Genomic DNA, 23,644 nt, shown 5'->3' with positions numbered 1-23,644 from the left:
GAAAAAGAGAGAGTGTACATATATGTGTGAGTGGGATAAAGAGAGAGAGAAATAGAGGGAGAGAGAGAGGAGGGGGCCTGCTGTACCTCGGAGCTCACTTTTCCACATGGCAGCCCCTGCTTGAATAAAGATTTCAGGGCTTAATGGAGGGGAGATAAGTCCTTGGCTACTCAGCGGATAAACACACAGTTCACAAAGCACGTGCTCTCCGCACCCAAGTTCAACTAGGCGGAAACTACAGGGCCCAGGAATAATCGGGGGGACCTCTGTCGCTGAAGGTAAAGCAGGGGCACCACTTCGCCACTTGACCCTTCTTTTCGGTCACACTAAGCCTCCGACCCCACCAAAGTGTAACACACAGCCTCAGGTAGCGTCACCAGTGTTACTCCTCTGAGTGCTACTGTACACAAGATGCATTTCACACAACCAGGGTGAAATTATGATGTAATTACTAGTGCCTTCTTATTATTTCAAAATTTAAGTTTCACCGCATGTCTACTTCTTAATACTTTTCCTTATTTTGCAAATGTATTATAAAGCCCTTTTCATCTCAAGTTCTTTGTTGTTTATGGTGTTATGCTGTCAATTAGTTTAACTATTAAAAAGCAATGGAAAATATTTAAATTGTTATCATTATTGTTCTCATCATCATCATCATCATCATAATCATCATATTATCATCAGCATCCTTATTTTGTTTTGCATATGCAGTAATTTATGTGTCATTCTCAGAATTAAATCACTAGTGAGGTTAGGTACTGTTTGTGATACCTTTTAGCTACTGGCACATGTATATTAAGAAGGGGGCGGTCATGGTAAATGTCTGAAGCTCTAATGATAGAGTATGCTCTGTTACTCAGCACTGTTGGAGGCTGTAGCGAAACATCATTGTGATTGGCCCCGGTCAAATATTTTTCTGTGGGACCCACACCCCAAAGACAAGCACACTAATAAAAATACATAAAAATAGGCTATGACTCAAAACAGTAAGTTTTATACACAAGGTGGGAAGGTGGTATATATAGCTATCACAGTCACAAGTAATGTTAGTGATATCGTTGAATGGTTACTTTGAAGACTGCGTGAAACGGTCAATGCGCAAGAGGGCCCACCTACAATAGTAAAGCAGCAAAAAATTGCCTTCCTACATGGGCCCCTGACAGCTTCTGGGCCCCAGTGTGCTGCACCGGTTGCGCCATCAGTATTTACGCCAGTGGTTCGAGGCGGGTCCTTACTTTTGACGTTGAGGTACATGGACTTGCTGACGTCGGCTCCCACGTCGTTGCTGACTTTGCACAGATAATAGCCGCTGTCCTCCTCCAGGACGTGCTTGATGAGCAGAGAGCCGTTGACCAGCAGCTGGAGCCTGAACCCCGAGTTCAGGGGGATGGGCTGGAACTGGGGCACACCCGCACCTGGAGGACAACGAAAAGGAGAGAGAGCAGGATCAGGAAAAGGAGGTGGCGTCCTCTTTCCTCACATTCTACTTGCTGTGCCCTGGGCTGCTCCTGAACGTACATCAGAACATGCCTGTTCCACAGGTGGCCTCACATACCTACTTCATGTCCTTCACCAAGGCAGCAGTGTGATGTTGTGGTAAGGAGCAGGGCTAGTAACCAAAAGGTTGCAGGTTTTATTCCTTGCTGGGCTACTGCTGCTGTACCCTTGGGCAAGGTATTTAACCAAGAATTGACTCAGGAAATATCCATTTGTATGAATGGATAACGTGTTTTTACAATGTAAAAATTGTATCATATGTAAGTCACGCTGGATGTAAGGAAATATGCAATAAGGAAACCTATGTCTTTAAGTATTTAAAAAGGAAACCACAGAATGTGTGGGCGTGTGCGGTTGGGTGTAAACATGCATAAAGCGAATAATTGTGTATAAATTATAAAACATGCATAATTTATTACATGACTGCAACTTAAAGCGTGTTTCTGGCGCATTGGTCACATGTATGAATTATCCTGGACATTAGCATGCTTGAAAAGAGCAGACAATGACTGGAGCGTTTGTCGTGAGTTTTAGTTATTAATTAAAAATGCGGTCAAGTCCTTGTGGTTTGCCAGAGGTCAAGTGGTGCCAGTGTTTGCCTTGCATAAACAGCAAAGGAGAGAGAGAAAAAGAGAGAAAGACAGAGGAGCGATACAGAGAAAGAGAGAGGGAGAGAGAGAAGAAAGGGATTGAAAAAGGGAGGGGGTGGGAGTGTTTGTGGATTATGGGTTATACAAAACACACAGAGATGTACTGGTTGTGCACATCCCACTAGACCTTTTCTCTCTGTTTTCCCTTGATGCAGCTCTTCTGCTGCACTGCAGGGAAGAATCTACCCTCGCTGAGCGCTATGGCGACAAATTAGAGGGACATGTGAGGGCGCGGCGTAGCTGCTGTCATCGCAGGGCTAATGGCAGCTGTCAGGAGTCATTAATCAGGGCAGTGTCTGACTCCTTCTGAGCATTTCTGATTGGAACTGAACCCTGTGCCTCCGCCTGACTGCTGCGCTGAATGAAAACCATGAAGACCATCTCATGCTTGGATTCTCATTCTTTTGTCCTTCCCACAATCTGTTGCTGCATTTCAAGAAATCTTATAATGGTGTTTGCCACATTCTGACGGCTGTGTTGAAAAATCGGTCCCCCTCTGCAACAGATCACACCGTGTTAAAAAATCTGACTTGAAACACCTGCTCTCTGATCCTAGCAATACGCCAATTCCCCCTGACCTTTTCCTGCAAACTTGTGAGGTTTTTCATCTCTTAAGAGCTAATCATTAATATAATCTTACCATGTGTAACTGTTAGGTGTCAAAGACCTCTCTGTCTCAGATCGAGCATAAATTGTGATCACATCTTTACATTACTATCCCTCAAGGTGATCTCTTTTGTCCTGTTAAAGATTCATTGCTGTTCCTTTAGGCTATATCCATTATGTCTTGTTCATGTGAAACACTCTCTTTGAAGTGCTCTGGAGCAACTCATTTGTGAAGAGTGCTATGTTTAAGAAAATTTGACTGATTAATTAAAACATTGTGACTAACCTGGGATCCCAAAGGTCTTTGTCTGCCTGTGTCAACAGAAGATATAGCACACACAAACTCACAGCTCCTGACAGACAGCCTACAAACTCTCCTCTTGGGACTGCTATTGAGCCTCTTTCCTCAGATTTGTATTTTCTAAAGCCAAACCAGAGTTGCATCCATCCCTTAAACATGCATGGTAGTGAGATTTGGCACAATAGAGACAGAGATACTCTTGGGAGTGATTCGCATCCAACACTACTCTGTGATCAAATCTGGTGCAGGTGTCTGGAAAAGCAAATATCAGGCACCAGCAATACAGGCCTAATTCAAAGCCTAGCCACTGAAAACAAACTGGTTAAGCACTCGCGGGAATTGGGCTAAAAGCAAATCCTATTATTTTCTTTGGAACAATCATTATTGTGGGCACTTGTCCAAGAGCAAAATACACACTTTAATACTGCTGCTTTGCTCTGCAGTAATCATTGCCATCATCATCATCATCATCATCATCATCATCATTGTCGTCGTCGTCGCACTCATTATATGACATCTTCCATGTCATAAACATCAGCAGGTTGTGTTCATTAAACCTTTGGTGAACATATTGTATGTAAATGAGTAGAGAGTAAGACTGAAATGATGACAAGGAATATAAACCGCTGGCCACAATGTATCCTTACAATTCATAATCATTTGTGACTGACAATATTATAGACACTTTTGACATGAGACGAAAATTTTAATATTGACATCTTTGTTATTGAAAGTCTTAATATCCTGATGTGGTGTGAGAGGTAATAAAGCCATCTCACTGATTTCTCTGCGTGAACAGTTATTTCTAAGGGCAGTGTGTACACGATCCTCAAGGCTGTAAACCACTGGTGGATTCATCTGTTGTACATGTTCCACAAGCAGAGACAGCAGAGATATATGCAGGTGGCCCAGTGTGTTTACCTTTAGAGTACTTCCACACTATTGTAGGGACTGGATAGCCCTCTGCAGAGCAGTTCAGGATCACAGCTTTTCCGTAAATGCCATCCTGGTCCTTCGGCTGCACCACGAAGCTTGGAGGCACTAACGCGGAAAACAAAGACCGGTCACAGGTACTCCACACATATAACGACGTCCCGAGGGGTCATGTGAAATTCGGCTGAAGCACGGAGGCTCCGGAGCGCCCAGGACCCCCCTCCCTCTACCTCGGACGATCAGCTGGCTCTGGTGCTCCACGGCAGCAGCGTCGTTGCGGGCGATGCAGGTGTAGTTGCCGTTGTGCATCAGGGAGAGATTGGAGATCCGCAGGGAGCTAGTGAAGTCGATGTTGTCGATGGTGACGCCCAGGCTGATCGGGATGGGCCGCCCGTCCTTCTGCCAGGTGATGGAGATGGGCAGGTCGCCAGACACCACCACGCAGGGGATGAAGACTCGCTGACCGATGGAGAAGCGTGGGAACTCAAAGGGCTGGATGAAGGGGGGCACTGGAGGGAGGAATGTAGGGGTTGACTTTGTGTCAAAACAAGTCCAAATAAATTAAGACAGCATTTCTAAAGTCCATCTCAATCCATCGACAAACAACCATGCATATTTGTACTTCAAGTGTACCCAGGGCAAAGTTAGTTTGGTTTGCAAAAATCATTTCAAATTGCAAAAGCACAAATTTTTAGAAAACAAACTTTTTTTCTTAAAAAGTGTAAATAAGAATTTGAAATTCAACCTAAAGGAAATCATTTATTTGGACACTCCAGGCATGCTTCAAGTCAATGTTGCATCGTATGTTGATTTACACATGTCTGGAATGTCAAACCAAAGACATTCCCTGAGGTATTATTTCCTTTTAGAAAATATCCAGGCTCCTTTTAAACAATCTATAAACTGAAAAGCAAGTGCAGTGGATACTAATTAAAAAATAAAATAAAATGTCCTGAAGATCTACATTGCAATGATGTGCACATTAAACAGCCACCAGTTGCAGGATGAGATACTATGACTGCAAGGCGTTAAACAACATGGAATTGTGCGTACAGGAAAAACATCTTTAGCAGAAATGTTTATGGAGCTGAGGCGCAGACTGCACTTGAGAATATTGCATAAGTGCAGTAAATGAGCAGTCATCTCACTGATTTTATCACCCTATTAAAACCGGAACACTTTTGCGGTGCGCAAAAAATTAAACCACCGGAGAGGGCGAGAAATCATGCGACGCAATGAGTGGAGAGGCAGGAGTGCAATACACAACACTTACTTCCTTCACAACAAATTTATCTCAGTGCTCTCTCTGGGGATATGAGAGCCACATGGAAAATCAACTGCTTTTGAGAATCAATGAGTTAAAATAACATTGAAATAAGCAGCACTTCAGAGCTTATTTAATTCACAACAAAGTGGGGATAATGGACTCCTGGGATTTCCCGGGCTGCTTCAGAGTTTTTAAGCATCAGCAGAGCAAATTAACTGGGTCGTAATGGAGGCGTCACATTGTTTCATGCGCGCGCTCATGCCCCCTCGCACCCCCCCCCCCTCGCCCCCCCCCCCCCCCCCCCCATCCTCACACATGCAGACAGAGCAATAAGGAGGGATTTGCAAATCATTTCTGAATAATGCAGCTGCATTCACGAGATACAGCTGTGCTCCGCGGTGCATGCGGTGAAAATGTGATCTGAGATGGCTGATGTGCCACAGCCCTCTAATCATTCTTGCAATGAACACTTTAATATTAATTTGAAATTTGCAATGTTGTACAAATGCCGGAGGAATGTTTCCCTTACTTAAATCTGCCACTCAGTCCTATGGACAAAAAGCATCGTGGATCTAGTCTTGCTGGTTTCCCAAAGCTACATAAAAGTGCTGCTTATTTTTTGACTTGAAACTGAAGTTCCAATCATTCCTGCTGATGTAGTGAAAGTCACCAGGTATCCAAAAGAAAAGCAGCTAAAACTACTAAAACCCTGTGTAAACTCATGCATATTGGCCTCCCAACCTGCTACATCCAGTGTGGTTGACCAGAAATACACAGCAGACTAACTACTATCTATTTAAAACACCATTCCTAACAACATTCCCTTCACTGCTCTGTGTAAAGTCCTCTTCTTGTTTGCAGACTCAGCTGACCTCACTTCCTGAATGAGGCTGACAGCAGGACCTGGAGGCAAGCCGTACCTTTCACTGTGACATGCACACTCTGGCTGGTGGACAGCTGAGGTTGGACCAGCACGTTGCAGGTGTACTCCCCCTCGTCCACATCCTTCTGCACATCCGACAGCTTCAGGGTGCCATTGTTCTCAAAGGCACGCTGGCGGTGATTGAAGGGCAGCAGGTTGGAGTTCTTGTACCACTTGATGGAGTAGTATGGATAGCCAATGACGCGGCAGTGAATGTAGGTGTCCCTCCCAGCTATGGCTGTGAGGTTTTTCATTGGCCGGATGCTGGCAGGCCCTTAAATGAAATGCAAGAGACAGAACTCTCTTTAAAATGATTTTGAGGACAGGTTTATATTGTTCGTATGACAGCAATATTAAGCACAAAAGATAAACATATATTAAAGACTGCAGGCCATAACACTGTCACTGAGTTTACCATGATACCTCTTGACCAGGAAAAAAAGCTGTGAAATTGGGACAAAATATGGAACAGGTTAAAAGTGTCACAACAATGAGCTGAAAGATAGACATATTAGTTGTTAATACAAATATTTCCAAAGGACATTTGAAGTAAATTATTTAAAATTAAATAATCTCAAGAAATATTTTGCTTAGAAATTACATTAAAGACATTTAGACATTTTTCTTATAATCTGGGTAATTTGGACATTACAGGTCTTACTTGCTGTACAGGCTCACCGATACAGCACACTTTAAATACAAATACAGGGTAAACAACTGGTGGGCATAGATTTCAAAGTGCCAATCACCATCTTGCAATATTATCACAAAAATGCTTTATGCTTTTTCTATCCCATATTACATGATATGAGAAAAGCCATTACACAGTTGGTCCCTCTAATGACACCAGTGGCAAATCATTAACACTGTGATCCTGCCATTGGCAGTGATGTACCACATGACCATGATGCGGAGGGGATAGTAGATGACCACCTCAGACACCCAACCAGTATCTAGTGTAGATGGACAAGGAGTGTGATTTTCAAAAACTTCAATGTTTTTCATATACACTACTTAAAAGATCAAAATCTGTGCAAGTAAATCTGGAGTAAGCAGAGATGGATGCCAACTCCATGTTAATGCAGTATATCAGGAGCTCATGAACAACAAAACTGATCATGGTTTTTTATTACTATGGGCAAATGGGACTCTAATCACTTGATAAAACACATCCATATCTTTAAGTGTTTATACTCTAAACATGATAATGATACTACCTTCTAAGGCTTTGGAGGCAGGGAAAAAGAGCATTGTTTACAAAAGCAAAGCAAAATGAACATCAACCAACAACAAAAAGCCCCAGAGTGAAAAGTAAAATGGCCGCATAGCAACCCTTTTTCCAAGCAAATATGATTATCCCCTCTAGACTGCCAAGACACCTTAACACCAGGTGCATCTCAAAATGGTGTATGGCATGGGGTTTCACCTTAGCCAAGTAGAAAATTATACTGATATCCCCTCAAAATAAAGCTCTTAAGAGCATGAGTTATATAGACAATATGGCACTATGGAAGTTACACACATGTGGCCAAAACTTATGCGACTTTTTTTTCCCAGCTTCCAGAAGCTGCAGTGTTCAATAACAAAAAAGATTTAATGTAATATAGATGGACATAAGATATGCACAGAGACCTGAATTAACCGAGACAAGTAGACAGTTGGATTAAGATAATTAAATAACACCTGTAAACAAACAGAGCGGTACACGAAGACACAGGAAACACACACGTCCACCCGCCCACACGCACAGCTACGCATGGCACTCTTCTGCACCCTGAAATGAAAATGCAATGCTTTCTGGGATGAATCTTCTCACAGGCAGTAGATGGCTTACTGTCAGCACACAGACAGAGGAGAAACACGTATGGTGGGAGGTCCAAGCAAGCAGGCCAACAGACATGCACACTCAAATAGAGAGAGAGACACACACACACACACAAAAAAACACACAGCATCAAGCTGGGATCATAAATATGACAGTGAGGTGAGGGATGGTTGTAATGGTAAATTCAGCAATTGATTAAAAAGCAGTTGATATTGTAACATTGATTGTGGCAAATGTTAGGGATTGGTTTAGGTTTGTCAGCAAATAAATGATTTCATTTTTAACACCCATTCAAATTAACATTCACCCTTAAAAACTGAAGATTTGTGAGAAAAGACACTATTAGACCTAATAGAATAAGAACTAAAATTAAATAGTTTATATAGAGTTGGAAAATATCAGTGTTAATAGTGCATATGTTTCACACACTTATGCCATTTGTATCAACACCATTCAGAGCTGTAATTAAATGAACACGATTCTTCAGGCAATCACGGCTTAATACAGCTAATAATATGAAACTTTAACTATTTTAACAACCCACACAGAGCTATTCCCAGCCTCAGTTTGAAATATTTTACCCTGGCTATCTCTGATCTAATTTCATCAAAATGCCAATAGCTTTTATTGTTATACAGGCGTACTATTTGGTAGGTCTCAGGGTGGTGTTACATCCAGCCATGACAGAAAATTTTATGTTGAATTTATATAACATTTATGCAAAATGTGTATCAATCCAATCACATGCATTATTACATCAATGCTTTCAAGAGATAAAATTGATTTATGGAACCTTTATTGATCTTGGAGGACATATAAGAAATTGTAGTTGTTATTCCCTTTTGAACTGTGTATTGCATTATATGAGAATTTATATAAGATGAAAGATTGCACTAGGTGCAGATAAAAGAATTATAACTGTGCTATTGGACATGGAGACTTGAGGCAGTGATCAGAAATCACAGAACATGGCAAGATATAATGAGCTGAATGGTGAAAATAAAATGGAGACCAGACAGAAGCAGAGACAAACATATCCATATTAAGCAAGATAACCTAAGATGGAAACCAAAATGACAAACGGAACATTCCAACAAAACGAAGACCCAAAGCCTGCAACTTATAAAAATAATAAAAGAAGAATAAAAAAAAGAAGAGGAGGGGGAAGTAAAGACAGAAACAAAGGAATCAATGCTATCCTGAAATGAGCCAAAGGTTAGTTAGGCACTTTCTGAAGAGGCTTAAGAGCATGCATGAACTTTAACAACCAAAATGAGTTATGTGTGTGTGTTTTGGAGGAGCTGATCTGACAAGCACCTCTTACGTTTATTCGAGCCTGGTAGGAGACCACTCCCGCCGAGTTGTTGCAGGTGCAGCGGTAGACCCCACCATCGCGGACCTGGGTGTGCGAGATGTTCAGGTAGCTCTGCACGGTGCCCTCGGCGCTGATGATCTGGCCCACCCGGTGGTTGCTGTCCTTCACAACCGGCTCGTCGTCCAGGGTCCAGGTGACAGTGGGCAGGGGTGTCCCCTTGACCGTGCAGACCAGTGAGACGACCTCATTGGGGCTGACCACTTTCTCGCTGAAAGCCGACAGGATTTTCGGAGTACCGTCTGCCAGGGAGCATGGGAAGAGATGGGTCAGCATGGGAAGAGATGGTCATTAGAATGTCTAACCATTCTAAGGTTTGGTGTTAAAATAGTGATGTAAAAATGCTGATAAAAGAATACATGTAAACAACAACTGAATGATCTTTAAATACTGTACACTGCAGTCAAAACATTGGAAAATATTGTCAGCTTATCTGTCAGTACATCACTTTATTTTCTCCTCAGTGTTGTTTTTATATGATGCATCAAATGTATGAGGTGAACTCTGCCCACAACACAGCTGGACAATTTAGCAAAGAGAAAAGAAAGTACAATGTTCTTTCATGATATACTTTCTCCCACTGGAAGATTCTAGTAGTATTGTGGAGGTGATTGATATTATGGAAATGGCGCAGTGACAAAGGCTATGATCCTTGTTCTAACATGTTGTGTCTTAGGTCGAGGGGACACATTTGCAGGTGAAAAATAAGCCCAAGAGGATCCACATCCTGGAGAATCTTTAATGTGTTTACCAGCCGCATGCATGACAGTGGGCTGCTATTACTGCACTAGAACCATCTCTGAGGTGAAACCTGTGGTTCTGCCCTAAGCAAAATATTCTGATTGGATATTATATTCTACTGGACAGAGCTGTTCCTCAAATGTTTTTAGCATAAATAACAGGGAGATTTCCTCTCAGATCTCTCCCCATACCTCACCTTGCACCACTGTTACCTGCCCAAATGTCTAATAATGATATTTGCTGCAATGAGACCTGACATGTGACAATTATATCTTCTGTCACTCAAGCTGCGCACTTGACCTATTTTGTGTACATCTTTTTTTTTCAGTGACAGGATCTTAGCTGACCAGAACCAACGTTATTTTCACTAGAGACAGCAGTCTTTGAAATCTTGCCTGCTGTCGCTCCCTGATACCCCCGCATCATTATAGATTATCAATACCCTCTTTATACAGTTCCATGGCCATGGGAGACAGTTGCCGCAGCAACCAGACTCAGGTACTGTAAGCAATGTCAGCCTTGTGCAGATGTTCTAATAATAGCAGTCGCACTGTGACTGCACTACAGACCTCATTAGCGAGTAGGCCTTCCACCAATCAATTATTCTACTACTTATTGCAAAGTCACCAAAATGCACAGCACAACACACACACACACGCACACACACACATAAATACATGCTGAGACAGAGGAAAGAGTGTGAGACCAGGACCGCTGTCATGGGTTTATGTGTTCTGTATGTCTTGCTTCTATATCTACTTGGCTGGCTTCAAAGGAAGTCAATGTTTCTTTTTCATGTGAGCACTGGATTCAACTGGATTATTACTCCTCCTAGTCCTGGACTGTGGGAAAACAACATTCCAGGACCTAGTCTGTGAAATACTGGGTAACACACAAATAATTTAATATATTACTTAAAAGTCAATATTGTATTTGCACTTAACAGAACTGAGTGGTGCTTTAGCAGCCTGTTTAGTTTTTTCAACTAAACAGAGTCACATGACTTTTTAAAGTGGTAGTAAAATCTTTGTCCCGATTAAGACACCACCTGTCAATACAAATATTTGATGATTAATCATTATTTTGGCCTCTATAGCACCTTTCATATATCTGAGAGCATTTTACAGAAGGGGGGAGGGGGTGACTCACCTCATCCACCACCAACATGTAGCCCCCACCGGCAGCCATTTCATGCCAGGACATCAGAATTGGAGAGGGATGGATTTTGTAAGCCAATTAAACTGGGATATGATTAGATGGCCAGACTGAGAGAGCCATATTGAGAATTATACCAGCGGACTGGGGACCCTATCACTGGTATCAAAGTACAATCCACAGGGAGTCAGAAAAAGAAATTCAACATGTCATCCAAAAATATATGAAGGGAAACGTTTACCTTCCAAGATGACTTGCACGAAATCCTGAGCGGACATCTTGCCCTTCCTGGCAAAGCACTGGTAGGCACCCCCATCACTCTTGGCCATGCCTTCCATCACCAGATTTTCCCGGTTGTTGCCGGTAATCCGAACGTTGGCTCCGGGATGGATGATCTCTCCGTTGCGGTACCAGGAGAGCTCGTACTCGTCCGAGCCGCTGACGCTGCAGGAGAGCGACACCTGGCTCCCCACACTGCCCTTCACCTTGCGGGGGCTGACCACGGCCTTTAAGGGCTCTGCAATATGACAGAACGTCACACCTCAGCGACAGAATTCACATGCAAATCCATACATCCCACATGGTAACACACACTGTACACATCCATAGCACACAAAAATGCTAACAAATACATACACATGTCCGTATCAGGACAGCAGCAACAAAAAAGGGGATTAAGATAACGATTTTAAGGCAGCTTCTATACAGTATTCATATAGCTAGAGCCACAGGGAGATTCATTATCAGTAACTTCCCATTTGGCCCATTTATTTTTTTACCCTCTTGGCACAGAAGCCCAGCATGGAGCAGATACTGTAAATGGGCCCATAGGGAAGACGCTCCGGGTCACTGACTCACGTTTGACCAGCAGCCGGCCGATGACCTCAGCGTTGCCAAAGCTGTTCCACACCTCGCACACGTAGTTGCCCGTGTCGCTGGGCCGCGTGTTCTCGATCAGCAGGCCCGTCACACTTTGCCTGAAGCGGCTGTCAGGCTCCAGGGGCCGGTTGTCCTTGAGCCAGCGGTACTTTGGGGCCGGGTGTCCCGAGGCTTTGCAGGGGAGCTCCACCCGGTGGCCGGCCATGACCTCCCGCCGGCTGAAGCCATCCACGATCACCGGCTCAGAATTCATGGGGTCTTGGGGGGGAGAGAAGTAAGAAATTTAAGGCAGCGGAAGACAATGTGTTGGATTGGAACTGGGAAGTGCATAGTCAGTGTGACCGGCAACGTGTGACTGTGGTCCAAAACCAACCTCACCTGACACAAAGAGGCGAGCGCTGTTGCTTTGCCTGGTCTCGCCGGTGTAGCGATGTCGTGTGATGCAGCGGTAGTTATATAATCCGTCCTCATTCTGCACATCCACTATGTACAAGGCTCCCGTGGATGTGATGAGAAATCTAGATCCTAAAAGAAAGCATAAATAGAACAGTAAACATAAACAGTATTGTTCTGTCACTTTGACACATCCCTTCCCTTCAGTCCTCCTATGCTCCATCACCTTGTCCTTTTGAAAACCACTTCCAATGTTCCATAGGATTCTGTACAGGTTTACTTCTTCTAATATCACATGGAAACCTGCTTATTATCGCCACTATCAAAGACATGTGCCTAAGATGTATTATACAATTCATGACCCGTTCAATAATATGGACCTAGCAGCTTTTTTTCAACAAAAATGAAGAATGCAAGATTTTCTTATGCATTATTTGTAAATGCACAGTTCTGGATTAATGGTCGTGAGTGGCACTACATAATCCCTACAAAATCACTGGAAGATTACAGTCAAATGTGAAGACTGTCCTCTGAATTCTTTTCTGAAAGGGTTTATTTTTGGCTTATTAACACTCACGAGGTGACATGTCCATTTTCTTCCACCCTCCTATATTGTAACATTAGAATCAGCCTAAAGACCTGGGGTTAATATTCTCTTTTTGTATCAACAGCAGTTCTCTGCACTGCATGTGACAATAGCATGTTAATTCTGTGGACAACCCAGACTGGGGAACAAGGGGGTGGAGGGCAGGGGGCGTCAGCATTCATAAGAAATAATGTCCTATGCTGCAGTCATATGCAGCACATTGTATACACTTTATACCCAGGAGGACGTGCTGATGTCAAAAATGATGGAAAACGCAATTTAGACAGGATTGTCTTCACAGCCCTGTGGCAGGTACACAGAGGCAGAACGAGACTTGCATTGCATTCTGGGTGTCAGGACCCCCAAGGAAACTAGCACAGAGCAAGAGTCGAAACCATGAAATTCTTTACATTCTGAGTGCACTGGAGCAATCCCATGTCCCAGGACAGACCCGGGCCATCCTGAAATGAGTTGCAGGGGAGCGGAGCTTTCAGTCATCCGTGGCCTCAATACTGTACGTAATAAATAGCAGACCACTGTGCCTGGAAACATACCTTCGATGGCATCATGGCTTCATAGCAACTGAAGCCTTAGCATCCATTCAGTCTCACCACAATGTACTTTGTTTTTAAGTCTGACTGAAATATTTAAACATGCAATTTTGTTTTTTGTTTCACAACATTTTTCATTCATTTCACCAACCTTCAAAATCATAAAGCTGTGCAAGAATTTAAGAAAGGGATTTAGAAAAATTTAGATTAAATTACAAGAAAATGTCACAATTAGATTGAATAGAGGCCTTACTGTCGCAGAGCAATCGTAGCCCTTTGGCTATGGACCCTGGAGAATAACTGTGCTTTGTAAATAAAGACTCTCTCACCCTTTCTTAGCCTGTCTGCTTTGCCTTTTCCTTACAAACTACTGGATGATTCAGATGCACAGACTAGTCACTGTGTTTTCCTTTAGCTTCTCCCCCTTACTTGTTAATAATTTAACCTTTGAAAATCGATTTCACATTGCAGGTTATTTCTCTGTGCATTCATGCGAGCACACGAAAAAAAAATCAATAATAAATGTTTATTTCTCAGAATCACACAAAATGCATTATTCATTTTGTTCTTCTTTGAAGAAGACCTTAAGGAGATCTGGGACATTTACAGACACATTATAAGCAATACAGAATTTTAAAATCTAGTCACAATTTAATCTTCCTCGCCATATATATGTATATTTATGTGTGTGTGTGTTTGTGTGTGTGTGTGTGTATAGTAACTTATATTATATAGGTTCTATAACCTATATCATTTCTGTCTGTATACATTCAGATTTTCAAAAGCATATCAGCATTACAGTCACACCCTTTACATATTTTACACAATACTGATATCAATCTACTATTGGCCTTTACACTGGAATATGTAGAGTCTTGTCGAAATCAAGAGGTGGTCATTGTGCTATGGAGCACAAAGTGTTAAAAAATGAAAAGGAAAATAGCTCAATCCATCTTGAAAATATAGATACTTGGAACATTTACCTGAAAACCAACCAATGTGCTTTGCAACGTATGTTGAATTGAGCAAGGAACGGGAAAGCGAGGAAGAAAGAGGGAGGTGAGGAAAGAAAGGAGTATGTAGCTATTGTAAGCATTGACCTAGTTAGAAATGAGAGTCCATGGATTTGATATCCTGAAGGGGTTTTCAGCTTGTGGTCTAAATGCAGTTGTGTGTGACAGGCAGCCAGCAGCAGAGGAGAGGGGAGGGGAGAGGATTTTGTGTGTGAGTGTGTGTGAAAGCAAGAGAAAGAGAAAGAGAGAGAGAGAGAGAAAAAGAGAGAGCTTGTTTGTTTGTAGAAGAGGTTGGAGAAATGAGCTATACAATCCCTGGTAACCAGACGCAGCCATGAAAAATTCAACATCCACTTGACTTTGCGAGGACTGGTACTGTGTCGAGAGATACAAATTGCACAAATTTTATTACTGGGGCCATTTGTGTTTCCATTCACACATTTTTAAAATATGTATTTCACACACCCACTTTCAAATGATTCTCAGTTTAATAATTACCCATGTCAGTTAGTGTTTTTTTTTTCCTTGTGGAATTCATCTCCAGCAGCCTCACTCCCAGCATCTACAGGCTAAAGCCTTGCACCTTTTAAAATGTGATATGACTGCCATGGTGTTATGTGTATAGCTAGAGGTAAAGAAGATGTTAAAAATGCACACACAAGCATGTGCACAACCCAAGAAATCACAGAAAGCAGAAATCAAGAAGGCTGGGACGCTGACAGGGTGCACACTATCTCTCTCTCTCTCTCTCTCTCTCTCTCTCTCATAGTTTCTCCCTTCAGTATGTTTTTTATTTTATTTATTTTATTTTTTTTTTGCTCCCACCCTGAACCCTGCCTGGCACCCTGCTACGCGCTTAAATTTGAAAAGATATTCAAGGCGCATATTTTGTTCCGCGGACTCGTGAATGAGGCGCGCTTTCATTAAAACAGACAGGCTGTCATCCATGACAAAGGCGAGGCTGGGCGCGCGCGTGCACTTTCGAGGCGTTTAAAACCGCGCCGGCGCGCGGAGCGACACGCGTTTATTGGCTCGGTGATCTTCGGGAGCGCACCGTTCTCGAGGCACACTTAATTTAATCACTGTCACTTCACCATGGCCAAATCAAATTTCTCCCGACTCTCGTACTTAGCATGCTAAATAAGGGGTGGGCTCCGAGGAAGTGCTGTACAAATTCTTTTTTCTAATCTAGTCTTTTTTTTTTTTTTTTGTAAAATATAATCCATGATCTCATGGACCGTGAGTGAATATTTTTGGCAAATTTATTCTACTGCATAGCGTAAATGAAAGGTTGTTTTAACTAATTTAAAGCTTCATTTAATATATATATATATATATATATATATATATATATATATATATACATATATATATATATATATATATATATATATATATATATATATATATATAAATTCGTGAAATGCATTAGCTTTTCAATTGCTGATGATCTGCTATTTACTGAAATTCTGAGGGATTTATTAAAACAGTGGCAATGTTTCCTTGTCACTGAAACTGTATACACCGTAAGGCATACATTTTCCTTTATTTATTTTCATACTTCTTAGCCCAATGTTACCTAATGTTAATGTACTATAGGTATACTGTGATGCCACAAACACAGAGTAAAGATTCAGGTTTAGTATTCCTGTGAAATGCTTTACAACATATATAAGGTGAGGTAGTTCCATCAGCGACTGAGCTGTGGTTGTGGTGGTGGGGGGTTACAAACTGGAGGTCAGTTCCATCATCATATTCATGTCCTTATACTTGTGTACAGAAATTCCAATGAATCCTAGCCATAAAAAGCTCTCTATTCTGCAGGAGAGAACTCCATTAATGTGCTCCATCTATGCCTGTGCTGTGAGACAGAGCTGCTATTCAGCATGGTCCTTCGCTGCCCTAGCTATATGAAAGGACACAATATTTAAACATAAAATGAATGAAATATTAAATGAAACAATAGCATGGAGAAAACGTTAACTAGGATTTCTGAAGGAGAATAATTTACGTCTAACAGAGAGAGGTAGAAAGAGGCTAAGATTATTGGTTTACACCATTTTAACACATATTGCAGTATGTCATTTTAAGAATATCTGAAGTCATTATCAAAGGTGCCTCAAAAGTGAAGTCTAAAACATGTATGGTGTAGCAAAGAGGATTTGCACAATCAAAGAGGGATGAATTTTAGAGCTGCAACAAATACCATAGGCTCTTCATTTAAGCTGGAACAAATGCTGTGCTCTTTATTTAATTGATATAAGAACAATCCCAAAAGGTACACAAAGAAGAGGTGCAGGAGGAGCAGGGACACAAAAGTGCACCATCTATAAAACATTTTCAAACAAAGATAACCCAAACATAAAAGATCATGAAAACTCATATTGTAGAATCTGGCAAAACAATAACACTTTCATTATTATCACTATCCTTGCCACAGTAGAATATTTATTCACTGTCATTCATAAAAAAGATACATCATTTATAAAGACTGTGACCATTTTCTTATTTATTATGCAATCGAACAATTTAGGAAAATTGATATATTTTAAATTGAGTCAGTTGAGGACCAACTGTCCAGCACATCCGATGTCAGACATCCTTGGCGTATTTTTATCGCAGTGAAAAAAGGTGGGGTCCTGTGCTCACAGCTCCCTCGACCTGCTGAAGATTTTGCCTGGTGCCTCCCACCCCGTTCCTCCTGCCCCCTCTCCCTCCTCTCCATCTTACACTGTCTCTCCACCTCATGAATAATGCAGTCAGCTCTGGCTTCACATTCGCTTTCTCTGACCCCCGAATGAGTTTCCCACAATGCACCGGGACAACCTTTTTCCTGAAGCAGTGCTTTCAGGCGCTGTCAGAGGATGGAGCCAAATGGTGCCCGGCACTTTGTTTCCATGTCTAAGAGGAATCTGCACCACCCCCAGCAACCCACCCCCGCCCCCCCACCTACACACACACACACACACATTCATGCACACCCGCTCTCTCTCTGACTGTGTTCATTGTCAAGGTGCTCTACACTGCAGTGCTGCTACACTGGCAGACAGCTCCTCTTTCAGAAATTCACTCTGACATGCTATGTGTGGTGCATCAGCACTGGACACTGTTTTGATGGAGTACAGAATCAATCAACTAATTAACTGCAGAGACAGAGAAGAAATGGATCAAGTCAAAGGCAGCAAAAAATAATTTTTAAATTACAGTATCTAACCTTTGAATACTGCTGAGTAAATCCCTTTCAGTTTTTATAAAAAGCAGTATCAACAAAAAAAAAAAATCAATTGAATTAACTGAATTAGATTTTATGCTAGATTTTGCTGTGTTGGTGAGGTTTTAGGATATAGCAGCCATGTTGGATTTTTACCTTTTAGATCTGGTAATTTATAAATTTACACTTTTGAAATAATCTTTTTTTTTTTTTTGAGTTTTTAAAATCATAAATAAGCGCACAAAATTGTTCTGTTTTTCAAAGTTCAATGTTTTCTGTTTTTTTTTTTTTTTTTTCAAAAATTCAGGATTAACCTAAATCATAACAAAAGATATTTTGACCTACATCTGCAAAAACCATTTAATGAAATAATATGAACACAAAACAGTATTTTTTTAAAAATATATATATATATCTCAATTATATTTATTATTATTGATATGATTCTTGCCATAATTGTTATTTTTGTTAGAAATAGTTTATTATCAATTATAGCACTTTAGTCATATTATAAATACAAATACATTTTCATTATTTTTCAGTACACACCTACATTTTAATTGACATTTGTGTTCATTTCTTTATGAATAATTTGTTAGGATAAGTTTCTTTATTTAGAATTTAATTTGGCTTGAATTTATAAATGTAATAATATTAGCTTTATATTGACATAATATTATAAGGGAAATGCAAAATTTCAAAATTAAAAATAATAGGAAACAGTGGAAAGCATTTCTAGTGTGTAAGTAAATCTAAATTTGACATGCTTCCTTAAAAGTACATTATGCAAAAAGGTTTGAAAATGTTCAGGTGAGCCTAAATTAAACAAAAAATATGACATTACATGCAATTCAATTATTATTTTCAGTCTGCACATTTACATTTACACTGAAATGTCCCATTCTGTTACATATGTGAATATAGATGTGCTGTGACTTTATTTCAGCAGTAATGGAATCTGTGTGCGGAAACAGAATTTTACAAACAGATAAATTGAAAGATTATTACCCCCAAATATAACAGTAGCTACTGCATGACCTATTTAATGTAACTATCTTTTAATTGAGCCTTGTCTGTACAAGGACTCAATTTACTCATTGGTTATGGAAATTTGGATTGACAGAGGCAGTAAAAGAGAAAGAGGGTGGATAGGAGCATGGAAAAGGAAACAGAATCTTAAACATCACTCAGCCCCCCCACACCACTCTACATGGTGGTGTGGATATTAGGATATGACCACAAAAAGTGTGTGAAGTTGTGTGAAAAAGGACCAATGGAGGGAGCGCATACGTCAGAGCACGGGGTGGTCTGAAGAATTTGTGCGTGCATGCGTGCATATGTGTGCATGCGTGAATGCACGCATGCGTGTGTGTGTGTGTGTGTGCGTGTGTGTGTGTGTGTATGCATGCGCACGCGCCTGTGTGTGCCATGCCTGGCCGGTGAAGCGGGGTCAATAGTAACGATCCAGTCCGCTCCAGTACACTGGCCCTGTGCCTGACAGCTCGTCTATGCAAACTGACAGGTATGCACAGAAGGGCTTCAATAATGCATGAGCACAGTGAGGGTGGGAGAGCGCATCAGTGGGGCGGAGCTCCGGCCCCAGCCCCCACGCTACCTTCACCCTTACCCAACTCCGGTGCAGGGTCTGGGGGATGGACAGGGCTGTGACTGAAAATGCCTGCTGAGCCGGACCACTCGGCACGCACCAAGCCCGAAACCACAGATTGGGGCAAAAGCTGCACTGGTTTGCCACTGTCAGTCCAAGACAAACTTTGGCTGCCAAAGTCACTCTAGACCCCAATCAGATGTACTATCATGTCCAAGAGGAAGCCACGTGTTTGGTGGGAATTTCAAACTTGGTGTTGCAGCTATATAGTTGGATAACTTTGAAACATGCAATTTTAGCCATTACTTTTCATCATCTTTTCTGTAGGCTGTTAGATACTGTAGCTACATATGTTTTCTGTCACTGTTAGAAAAAAAACACTGGTAAATGTTGCCACTACTAGGTGTATCACCAGGTATAATTCAACTGCAAATTTTATGAAAGTATGTACTGTTTCTCACCTTTATTGTGCTAAAAGGAATCCTAAAACGAATCCATACCAAATAGGTGTTACTTTTAATAAGGCATACAACAAGACAATTTGACATCTTTTCATGGTTTCATGACCAACTAATGAAAAAAGATTCTCTCTTGCTCCCATCTCTCCCCCCTTCTCCCTCTCATTCACTCTCCTGTATCTTAAAAAAATGTGTCTGTGTGTATGCTCACTGCTGATGACTACCACAAACTGGCTACCTTGCACCACTACCCTTAAGTGAGTTTGTATACAATCCACATGGCCAAAATACTCAGTATCACTTTCAGCTCAACAGCTAGCTAGCCATCTTGACAGCTAACCAACAGTAGAATTAAAAATGACTATTTCCCTCTTCATTTTTAATATTTATAATTGTACTCAAAGGTTGGTCTGCTAAGGACTGGAGATAAACTTCAGTGGGGGTGTAAAGCCCTGCCTAAGGTCCCACGTCTATGATATATTTGTCTATGACGGCTTACATTGCTTGCATTTTTCATATTACTTTTTTTCTGGTTGCTTTGATTGGCTAGTGGTTGCAAACCCTTCCGAGCAGGCTGATCCCTCACAGTGGTATTGGAGGCCAAGCTGATGAATGGCAGATTTTTTTATTTGGTGATGGAGACATAACCACCCCCCCCCCCCCCCACCATCCCCCAGGACACAGTAATCTCCACTCAACCTCCAGATTAGCATTAAAAAAAGGAGTGTGAATGAAAAAACACAACTTTCATATGCTAATTCCAATCATGCCAAAGCTACACAATTATCAAACCCATATCTGTCAGCCCTGTTAGACACATCCCAGTAGACCTTGGAAGACTGGGACACCTAGCTTTCTATTAATGGGGCACAGACTGAAATGAGAGCAGTATGTACACATATTTATACTGAGAATCCCTCAATGCAAGGTATATGTACATGGTACATTCCAACTATATGAGTCTATGCCAAGACTGTACACAATGACAGCACAATAACTTTAGTCAGATACAAAGTACACAGGGTAATATGTGGCCCAATTTCGACATACCCGTTATGTAGTTTGTCCACAGAAATTTAAGCCAGTCTTAATTTTGGGCAAGCATTGAAAAAAGTGACCATTGTTTAAGTTTGATACTCCGTGTAAGGACAAATGGCAACCATTGACTCTATGTGAGAGCACTTTTCATTTTGGGATTCATTTGAGTATCATACATATCCTAGTAAATCTAGTGAAGACTGTCTGCACAGACCTAGGTTCAATGCCATGAAAAGTGCTCAGGGGTTACCTTTTTTCCTTGCGTCAAATTAATACTCGCTTAAATTTCTGTGGACAGACTGAATGGCAGGAATACAGAAACTCTTCCCTACCTTTCATAGCTTAAAGCTATCTGAAGTGTTGCTAGATAAATACAACACCTGCAAGCCATCTATTGGTACAATTATGACATACTGATTAATCTAATGAATTTGAATGCCAGGGGTTTCTGTTTATGAGGACAATTGGTAAGAACAGAAAGAAAGGTGTTCATACTGTATGTGATATACACTCATTGATTTCACCAAACTAAGGTAATTTGTTCCTTTTCAAAACGCGACGGATAAAATTGAGCTCAGCACCCAGCCAATTAACCAACAGTAAAAGGATTTTACAAGAAATTATATTTTTAAATTATCCTTATTGATGGTGTCATTCTTTCTAAGCTTATGCTTGATTTGGGAAGCATCTGAAAGATGTGCTTTTTGTTGAATATACGCCAGCAACATCACCGTGGCCAGTGTTGCTAATTCAGTATGTAGCTAACAGGCAAGCAAACATATAATCATTATAGAGTATAATCATTATAGTGGGACTGATGTAAAGAGACACACGGTACAAGAAACACATTTTGGAGCGGACAATGGCAAGTTCAGTAACAAAAATACAAAACGGGAAAATGAACAATTTTCACATTTTTTCTCTTTTGATTCAGAAAACAAAGATGTATGGACAGAAAGTACATGGTGCCTGTAAGCATTTTATACGGTTTCATTCGTACTTACTGTCAATATCGTGGACATCAATATGATTCACAGGTCTCCCTGGCAGAACTACCTCCCATTTGGCTTTCTGGCTACTTAATTGGAAGTGTTTGGAAACTTAATTCAGTTCTCATGTTTTAGACTTGATTCAATCTGTCCACGCATGTGAGTAGCAACCAGCACAGTGACAACCAGTTCACTTCAGGACACTTGGAGACAAGAGGGACCCTAGCTGGTGATGTGTTTGTGCTGTAATTTAACCTTGATTTACATGTGCGTGCCTGAGAGGAAACACTACAGAATGTTCTGTCCTTGCATCCCCTCAAACCTCTATACATGGCCTCAGAGAAATGAGAATGGGAATAATCAAAAAGAAAGCACATTATCATTTCCTTACAATATATAATACAGCAGGTGAGACAGAATGGAAGCATACAGCATTATTCTGCTTTTTTCTAAGAATTTTCAGGTCTTACAGAACTGCAGGCCACACAGTCAATAGACATCAATGAGACATACTGCATGCGTGACTCACAAACAAAAGTGTACTGCCTGTTCATCTAAGGATAACATTTTCATTATGAGATAATTCAGACAATATGAAGATAGCTGTGAAAAGCCTGCTAAACAGTAACTGCCCACTTTTAAAGAGCTGGAAATGTATTTGTAAAAAAGGTCAGAATGTGCTGGTCTCAAACCCTGCATGAAATCTACATGACCCACATTTGGCCTTTTGTATGTTGAGGTCAGTGGCTATGCCCACAATTGATGGGCGTTAAAATGTAGGAGTGAACACTGAATATTGGTGTTTATGTGTTTAATCTGTTATTGTTTGCTGTAGCAGCAGTAAAATGAAGTCAATGTAATGAAAATTTTGTTTACCTACATGCCCTGTGCTGGTAGAGGGTTTATGCAGCTTGCATTGAGAGCTGTCATGGTGTGGGGTCAGTCTTGTTTTGCACAGTTCTGTTGCAAAACAGGACAAATGGATAGACAACAACAGTAGGGCGGTGCACCAAGCGCAGCTAAACAGAAGGTAGGTAAGCATTAAACTGCGCTTGGTAGCCACTGTTTACATTACATTGTTTGTAAATGTCACACAGCCATCTTGGCTCAGCCTCCAACAATGAACCACCACTGAGTCAAGATGGCGGCACATAGCATGCACATTTTTGAACTCGCGGTTAGGGAGATCAAGATGTTTGGCAACATAGTCTGGTTCACTACATCAAAGAAAATCAGACTGTAAAAAGGTATAAAAGTGGGGGAGGTGGGATCACACCCATGTACAATAGTAGGATCCATGAACATGGGCTGAGTGGCCTGCCAGCTTTCAGACCAATGAGAAACTTAGAGAGGCACACATGCTAAAGACTATAAGGGTTACATCACAAAAAAAATGGTCTTTCCCTGTTGAGTGTAAGTTGGGAGGTGGTGGGGTTGTGACCATAGGTATCTGAAGGGTGATATGACACAGGTTGTCACTGCATCCCATATCCTACATCAACACGCCAATATGTCAACCACTCCTGATGTGAAAAATAATAAATTCAGAGTACGTCATACTCGATGGAGTAATGAAGAAGAATGTCTTCAAGCAGCAAAGTTACTATATCAATCAAAGCTATGCTTCGTAAGTTATTTTCTTGTAAAAAAT

General features: G+C 41.2%; 1 protein-coding gene across 1 annotated transcript in view; it reads right to left on the bottom strand.

Moving 5' to 3' along the window:
* LOC118774775 (Down syndrome cell adhesion molecule homolog) overlaps positions 1-23,644 on the bottom strand; it is a 130,921-nt gene that overhangs the window by 29,596 nt on the left and 77,681 nt on the right. Inside the window, exons 4-11 of the mRNA XM_036524262.1 lie at positions 12,527-12,673; positions 12,128-12,406; positions 11,511-11,786; positions 9,319-9,615; positions 6,175-6,450; positions 4,218-4,496; positions 3,976-4,095; positions 1,236-1,415 (exon numbers count right to left, since the gene is read on the bottom strand). Of these exons, the coding sequence (XP_036380155.1) occupies positions 1,236-1,415; positions 3,976-4,095; positions 4,218-4,496; positions 6,175-6,450; positions 9,319-9,615; positions 11,511-11,786; positions 12,128-12,406; positions 12,527-12,673 (1,854 nt within the window). The remainder of the gene's footprint in view (positions 1-1,235; positions 1,416-3,975; positions 4,096-4,217; positions 4,497-6,174; positions 6,451-9,318; positions 9,616-11,510; positions 11,787-12,127; positions 12,407-12,526; positions 12,674-23,644) is intronic.

This window comes from Megalops cyprinoides, chromosome 3 (assembly GCF_013368585.1).
Source record: "Megalops cyprinoides isolate fMegCyp1 chromosome 3, fMegCyp1.pri, whole genome shotgun sequence".
Classification (NCBI taxonomy): domain Eukaryota; kingdom Metazoa; phylum Chordata; class Actinopteri; order Elopiformes; family Megalopidae; genus Megalops; species Megalops cyprinoides.
The sequence above is the reverse complement of the archived record's forward strand: the minus strand, read 5'-3'. Positions and strand labels throughout refer to the sequence as shown.